Source organism: Mizuhopecten yessoensis, unplaced genomic scaffold, assembly GCF_002113885.1.
Source record: "Mizuhopecten yessoensis strain PY_sf001 unplaced genomic scaffold, ASM211388v2 scaffold10429, whole genome shotgun sequence".
Lineage (NCBI taxonomy): Eukaryota > Metazoa > Mollusca > Bivalvia > Pectinida > Pectinidae > Mizuhopecten > Mizuhopecten yessoensis.
This window is the reverse complement of record NW_018408542.1, coordinates 1-8,375: the sequence shown is the minus strand read 5'-3', so window position 1 is coordinate 8,375 and position 8,375 is coordinate 1. Positions and strand designations below refer to the sequence as shown.

Here is an 8,375-nt window from a genome sequence, read left to right as displayed (position 1 = left end):
ACTAACAAAACACCACTGTCACTGTAATGAGTAGTGGACAACAAAGGAATGACCAGACTAACAAAACACCACTGTCACTGTAATGAGTAGTGGACAACAAAGGGATGACCTGACTAACAAAACACCACTGTCACTGTAATGAGTAGTGGACAACAATGGGATTATCTAACTAACAAAACACCACTGTCACTGTAATGAGTAGTGGACAACAATGGGATAAATATCAGGCAATATGCAAATAAATCCACACATGAATATATTATGAATTTGCGTCTACATTTTTTTGTAGATTTGCGAGATATTAATAATTATTGATCCATTACATGTTGCCTGTGCACAGCTGTACGTCCTGTCATCCAGTAAATCCTATACACTGCCTGTACCACACACCACCTTAGTAGATCGTGTGGAGTAAATGTTCTCAAAACTTGATAGTTATTGATACACGGAGAGAGGAGAGAAGTTCTAGCAATACAAATTGCATATACATGTAGTTCATGAAAATTTTATGTGAATTGAAGTAGCAAATATTGTCCTCATCATATTTTTAAAAAAATATAATGTGTAATATTTTCATGGTACATGTTGTGATAGTTTCCAAATTATACGTTCCTTGCTATTATCCGCTGTTGATGAAATTACTTTGACGGACTAGTTCTGGAGAAAGACATGATTTATGAATGTTCAATTAGTAATGGACTTCCTCTATTCTGATTGGCTGATTGTAACCAGTCTCTCATGAATATTTATGACTTTAACACCACTTGGTGGATAGCTTTGCTGGGTTACTACAAAAATGTGGGAAGTTTGCAAGATAAATGAGATCTATGAATATTTAATGACTTTCTGTCATCAGATTCTCTAGTCTGATTGGCATGTCATAGGACATTTAAGATAATCAAAATATTATGTTTATTTACCATAATTGCACACTTGCACTAGGGATGGTAGGAATACCTGAGTGGGAACACACCTACCTGTGAATTGAATCTTGATGTGAATTTCAATGTAAAAAAATTAGTGTAAAAAATGTGCATTGATTAGGTTGCCTAATCCTATGTACAGTCAAAACCTGCCACATAAGAAAGGCATGTGAAATATTTGGTAAATGTGTGTATTACCCGAGACATGTTGGGTATGTGTAATCCAGGCTTAGACATTGTGTCAGTTTATACCAGATGTGCAGGATGTGTATTCCTTGTGAAATATCCATTTTATTATAGAGAATTATGGAGGAATATGCACCTTATGTATGACTATTATACATAGAAGGGGCCAGGTATGTTTATTGTATAATCTGTATGACCGTTGACAGACAGGTATGATTATCGTATAACCTGTATGATTGTTGAGAGGCATACATGTTGTTGGTGGAGAGACTTGAGGTGTGTATATATACCTGTGACTGTTGTTGATGGAGAGACTTGAGGAATATATATATACCTGTGACTGTTGTTGATAGAGAGGCTTGAGGTATGTATATATACCTGTGACTGTCGTTGATGGAGAGACTTGAGGTATGTATCTATACCTGTGACTGCTGTTGATGGAGAGACTTGAGGTATGTACATATACCTGTGACTGTTGTTGATGGAGAGGCTTGAGGTATATATATATACCTGTGACTGTTGTTTATGGAGAGACTTGAGGTATGTATATATGCCTGTGACTGTTGTTGATGGAGTGGCTTGAGGTATGTATATATCTGGAACTGTTGTTGACGGAGAGACTTGAGGTATGTATATATACCTGTGACTTTTGTTGATGGAGAGACTTGAGGTATATATATAGACCTGTGACTGTTGTTGATGGATAGACTTGGGGTTTTTATATATAGCTGTGACTGTTGTTGATGGAGGGACTTGAGGTATATATATATACCTGTGACTGTCGTTGATGGATAGACTTGAGGTTTGTATATATAGCTGTGACTGTTGTTGATGGAGGGACTTGAGGTATATATATATACCTGTGAATGTTGTTGATGGAGAGACTTGAGGTATGTATCTATACCTGTGACTGCTGTTGATGGAGAGACTTGAGGTATGTACATATACCTGTGACTGTTGTTGATGGAGAGCCTTGAGGTATGTATATATACCTGTGACTGTCGTTGATGGAGAGACTTGAGGTATGTATATATTCCTGTGACTGTTGTTGATGGATAGACTTGAGGTGTGTATATATACCTGTGACTTTTGTTGATGGAGAGACTTGAGGTATGTATCTATACCTGTGACTGCTGTTGATGGAGAGACTTGAGGTATGTACATATACCTGTGACTGTTGTTGATGGAGAGATTTGAGGTATGTATATATACCTGTGACTGTTATTGATGGATAGACTTGAGGTTTGTATATATAGCTGTGACTGTTGTTGATGGAGGGACTTGAGGTATATATATATACCTGTGAATGTTGTTGATGGAGAGACTTGAGGTATGTACATATACCTGTGACTGTTGTTGATGGAGAGCCTTGAGGTATATATATATACCTGTGACTGTTGTTGTTGAAGAGATTTGAGGTATGTATATATACCTGTGACTTTTGTTGATGGAGAGACTTGAGGTATATTTATATACCTGTGACTGTTGTTGATGGAGTGGCTTGAGGGATGTTTATATCTGGAACTGTTGTTGATGGAGAGACTTGAGGTGTATATATATACCTGTGACTGTTGTTGATAGAGAGACTTGAGGTATGTATATATACCTGTGCCTGTTGTTGATGGAGAGACTTGAGGTATATATATACCTGTGACTGTTGTTGATAGAGAGACTTGAGGTATGTATATATACCTGTGCCTGTTGTTGATGGAGAGACTTGAGGTATGTACATATACCTGTGACTGTTGTTGATGGAGAGCCTTGAGGTATATATATATACCTGTGACTGTTGTTTATGGAGAGACTTGAGGTATGTATATATGCCTGTGACTGTTGTTGATGGAGTGGCTTGAGGGATGTATATATCTGGGACTGTTGTTGGTGGAGAGACTTGAGGTGTGTATATATACCTGTGACTTTTGTTGATGGAGAGACTTGAGGTATGTACATATACCTGTGACTGTTGTTGATGGAGAGCCTTGAGGTATATATATATACCTGTGACTGTTGTTTATGGAGAGACTTGAGGTATGTATATATGCCTGTGACTGTTGTTGATGGAGTGGCTTGTGGTATGTATATATCTGGAACTGTTGTTGAGGGAGAGACTTGAGGTATATATATATACATGTGACTGTTGTTGATGGAGAGACTTGTGGTATTTATATATACCTGTGACTGTTGTTGATGGGGAGACTTGAGGTATATATATATACCTGTGGCTGTTGTTGATGGAGAGACTTGAGGTGGGTATATATACCTGTGACTGTTGTTGATAGAGAGGCTTGAGGTATGTATATATACCTGTGACTTTTGTTGATGGAGAGACTTGAGGTATATTTATATACCTGTGACTGTTGTTGATGGATAGACTTGGGGTTTTTATATATAGCTGTGACTGTTGTTGATGGAGAGGCTTGAGGTATATATATATACCTGTGACTGTCGTTGATGGATAGACTTGAGGTTTGTATATATACCTGTGACTGTTGTTGATGGATAGACTTGAGGTTTGTATATATAGATGTGACTGTTGTTGATGGAGAGACTTGAGTTGTGTATATATACCTGTGACTGTTGTTGAAGGAGAGACTTGAGGTATATATATATACATGTGACTGTTGTTGATGGAGAGACTTGAGGTGTGTGTATATACCTGTGACTGTTGTTGATGGATAGACTTGAGGTTTGTATATATAGCTGTAACTGTTGTTGATGGAGAGACTTGAGGTGGGTATATATACCTGTGACTGTTGTTGATAGAGAGACTTGAGGTATGTATATATACCTGTGACTGTTGTTGATGGATAGACTTGAGGTTTGTATATATAGNTGTGACTGTTGTTGATGGAGAGACTTGAGGTATGTATATATACCTTGACTTGTTACAGAGAAACAGGAGGAGGTTACAGTAAAAGAGGAAGAAGAGGAGGAGGAGGAGGAAAAGCCTCATCTAAGTCAGCAGGAGATCCGCTCCCTGTGGAAAAAGGCCATCCTTCAGACCCTCCTACTCATTCGCATGGAGAAGGAGAAACAGGACATCAAAGGTGAGGGTTCCTTGTGTGGTCGGTGAATATTGTTTACTGTCAAATCAGTTTGTTGTGGGGTCGGTGGATATTGTTTACTGTTGAATCAGTTTGTTGTGGGGTTAGTGAATATTGTTTACTGTCGAATCAGTCTGTTGTGGGGTCGGTTGATATTGTTTACTGTCGAATCAGTTTGTTGAGGGATTGGTGAATATTGTTTACTGTTGAATCAGTTTGTGGAGGGGTTGGTGAATAGTGTTTACTGTCGAATCAGTTTGTGGAGGGGTTGGTGAATAGTGTTTGCTGTAGAATCAGTCTGTTGTTGGGTCGGTTGATATTGTTTACTGTCGAATCAATTTGTGGAGGGGTTGGTGAATATTGTTTACTGTTGAATCAGTTTGTTGTGGGGTCGGTAATATTGTTTACTGTCAAAGCGGTGAAAGGATCACACTGATATTTCTTTTGGAGCTAGAATAACTAAATTCAAGTTCATAGAAACGACAGCTTGGTTGTCATCTGTACATTGATCACTGTTCCATCCACCATGTTATTAGCTCACCTGGCACAAAGTGCAAAGTGAGCTAATGCCGTGGTGCGGCGTTCGTCGTCCATCCGTCCGTCCGGCGTCATTATTTTACTTTAAACGACTTCTTCTTAATAACCGAAAGGCCTAGGGTGATGATATTTGACCAGCAGCAAACTGGGATGAAGGGCTACCAAGTTTGTTCAAATAAATGACCTTCATCTATTTTAAACAACTTCTTCTGAATAACCAAAATTCCCAGGGTGATGATATTTGGCCAGTTGCGTGCTGGGATGAAGGGCTACCAAGTCTGTTCAAATAAATGACCTTCACCCATTTTCAAGGTCACAGCGGTCAATTGTCTTAAAAAATCTTTAAACAACTTCTTCTGAATCACTTAGAGGCCTAGGATAATGATATTTAGGCAGTAACATGCTATGATAAAGGGCTACTAAGTTTANTTGGTTGTCATCTGTACATTGATCACTGTTCCATCCACCATGTTATTAGCTCACCTGGCACAAAGTGCAAAGTGAGCTAATGCCGTGGTGCGGCGTTCGTCGTCCATCCGTCCGTCCGGCGTCATTATTTTACTTTAAACGACTTCTTCTTAATAACCGAAAGGCCTAGGGTGATGATATTTGACCAGCAGCAAACTGGGATGAAGGGCTACCAAGTTTGTTCAAATAAATGACCTTCATCTATTTTAAACAACTTCTTCTGAATAACCAAAATTCCCAGGGTGATGATATTTGGCCAGTTGCGTGCTGGGATGAAGGGCTACCAAGTCTGTTCAAATAAATGACCTTCACCCATTTTCAAGGTCACAGCGGTCAATTGTCTTAAAAAATCTTTAAACAACTTCTTCTGAATCACTTAGAGGCCTAGGATAATGATATTTAGGCAGTAACATGCTATGATAAAGGGCTACTAAGTTTAGTTAAAATGAATGACCTTTACCTATATTCAAGGTCACAGGGGTCAAGATGTTTAAAACCTTTAAACAACTTCTCAATAACCAAGAGGCCTAGGATGATGCTATTTGACCAGTAGCATGCTGTAATAGAGGGCTACCAAGTTTGTTCAAATAAATTACCTTCATCTATTTTCAAGGTCACAGGGGTCAAATATGTTAAAAACTTTAAACAACTTCTTCTCAATAACCAAAAGGCCTTGGATGATGATATTTGGCCATTAACATGCTGAGATGAAGGGCTACCAAGTTTGTTCAAATGAATGACCTTTGCTCATATTCAAGGTCACAGGGATCAAATATGTTTAAATCTTTAAATGACTTGTTCTGAAAATTCAAAAGGTCCAGGGTAATGATATTTAGCCAAAAATATGCCGGGACGGAAGACTATAAACTTTCAAGGTCACAGGCGTCATATGTTAAATCATTTGATAGATTCAAATGGATCGAACACAGATATTTTGTCTGTATTCTATTGGGCCTCTTGTTTGTCACAGGGGCCCGCTCATTTGTGTGTCTGGGGGCACTTGTGATGGAATAAGTAAGGGAAGACAAAAACAAACATGGTGCTCAGCAATGGGGACTGGGAAATAGGTTGTCATAACTGTAGACCAATAGGACTTTAAACACGAGTACACTAATACAGGTGTTTATGATAGAAATGTATTCAGAGAGCAACAGTTGTAGACCTCAGGGGAAAAAAATAGATACACAGTATTATTTGGAACACATGTTTTGGGAACTCAGAACAAAACCATACCTTGTTCTCTGGCAAGAATGTAATATTTCATGAACATCAAGGTCTATAACAAAGTTTGGCTGCAGTGATTTTATCTCTTTTAGCCCCTTGAGTACAGTTATTAGTTGTATACACAGACTTTATCTGAAAACAACTGGTCTAGGATAACAGAAGGGGAAATTGGTATACATTCTTTTGGTCTGTCCAAAAAGTTTCATGCTAGATCAATATATATTTAATTAAGAATATGAAAATTGATACAATCCTTGACTTTTGGCCAGGTTGTTTGGGTAGGATGGTGGTTTTTGTCTTGGTCTTATTTGGATAAGGTTGAAGATAGGAAGGTGGTTCTTATCCTGGCCCTTTTGGGCTTGTTTGTAGGTAGTATGGTGTGACCTTTTCTGAGGTTTGTAGATAGTATAGTGGTACTTATCCTGTTCCTGTTGAACTGGTTTGTAGAAAGAATAGTGGTACTTATCCTGGTCCTTTTGGACTGGTTTATAGAGAGAATAGTGGTACTTATCCTGGTCCTTTTGGACTGGTTTATAGAGAGAATAGAGGTTCTTATCCTGGTCCTTTTGGACTGGTTTGTACAAAGAATAGCGGTTCCTATCCTGGTACTTTTACAGGTTTGTAGAAAAATAGTGGTTCTTATCCTGGTCCTTTTGGACTGGTTTGTAAAAGGAATAGTGGTTCTTATCCTGGTACTTTTGGACTGGTTTATAGAAAGAATAGTGGTTCTTGTCCTGGTCCTTTTACATGTTTGTAGAAAAAATAGTGGTTCTTATCCTGGTCCTTTTGGACTGGTTTGTAAAAGGAATAGTGGTTCTTATCCTGGTACTTTTGGACTGGTTTGTAGAAAGAATAGTGGTTCTTATCTTGGTCCTTTTGGACTGGTTTGTACAATGTATAGCAGTTCTTATCCTGGTACTTTTAAGGGTTTGTAGAAAAAAAATATGGTTCTTATCCTGGTCCTTTTGGACTGGTTTGTAAAAAGAATAGTGGTTCTTATCCTGGTAATTTTGGACTGGTTTATAGAAAGAATAGTGGTTCTTGTCCTGGTCCTTTTACAGGTTTGTAGAAAAAAGAGTGGTTCTTATCCTGGTCGTTTTGGACAGTTTTGTAAAAAGAATAGTGGTTCTTATCCTGGTCGTTTTGGACTGGTTTGTAAAAAGAAAAGTGGTTCTTATCCTGGTCGTTTTGGACAGTTTTGTAGAAAGAATAGTGGTTCTTATCCTGGTCATTTTACAGGTTTGTAAGTAGGATGGCAAAGGTTTCCCTGGTGCTTTTCTTGATTACAAATGTATGTCTTTCCAGTGTTGATTTCAAAATACTACTTTCTTTTTAAATACAGAATAACCTTCTTATGGTTAGTTAAATCAGTAAAAAAAATATAGCAATAAATTGAAGCAATATTCTGTTCATTGTCAAATTAACCATTGGCATTTACAAAAAATATCATTGATACAATTAATTTAGGTTTAGATACTTCCCCACTCTAATTGATTAATAATTCTATGAAAATAAGACTGAAATGGTTTTATGAAATAGGAAATGATGTGCTGCTGTGATTTTCCATCTCTAACTTAATTTATATAAAAGCACCAGTTATATATATAATCTTAAAACTAATATACAATATTTATGTATGTATTCTGTTCTGTTGAAATGCATGAACAGTGTGCATGTTTTTCATGTGCATTCATTACTCTTCCCAACTGGTCTATATCATTATATACCCCTCCCTATCTGGTGGTCTACATCATTATATATACCCCTCCTACTGTGTTTCAAACCTTTTTCCCCTAATGTCCCCATCCTTTCTCCCCTAATGTGTCCCCATTCTTTCTCCCCTAATGTGTCCCCATCCTTTCCCCCCTACTGTGTCCCCATCCTTTCCCCCTACTGTGTCCCCATCCTTTCTCCCCTAATGTGTCCCCATCCTTTCCCCCCTACTGTGCCCCCATCCTTTCTCCCCTACTGTGTCCCCATCCTTTCTCCCCTA

General features: G+C 38.1%; 1 protein-coding gene across 2 annotated transcripts in view; it reads left to right on the top strand.

Moving 5' to 3' along the window:
- The window catches only part of LOC110460549 (TBC1 domain family member 4-like), a 55,097-nt gene extending 50,417 nt beyond the window's left edge, over positions 1–4,680 (top strand). For both annotated transcript variants that reach the window (XM_021513517.1, XM_021513516.1), the window contains exon 12: positions 4,001–4,680. In XM_021513517.1, coding sequence (XP_021369192.1) covers positions 4,001–4,182 — 182 coding nt within the window. In that variant the 3' untranslated portion in view covers positions 4,183–4,680. The remainder of the gene's footprint in view (positions 1–4,000) is intronic.
- The last annotated feature ends 3,695 nt before the right edge of the window (positions 4,681–8,375 follow it).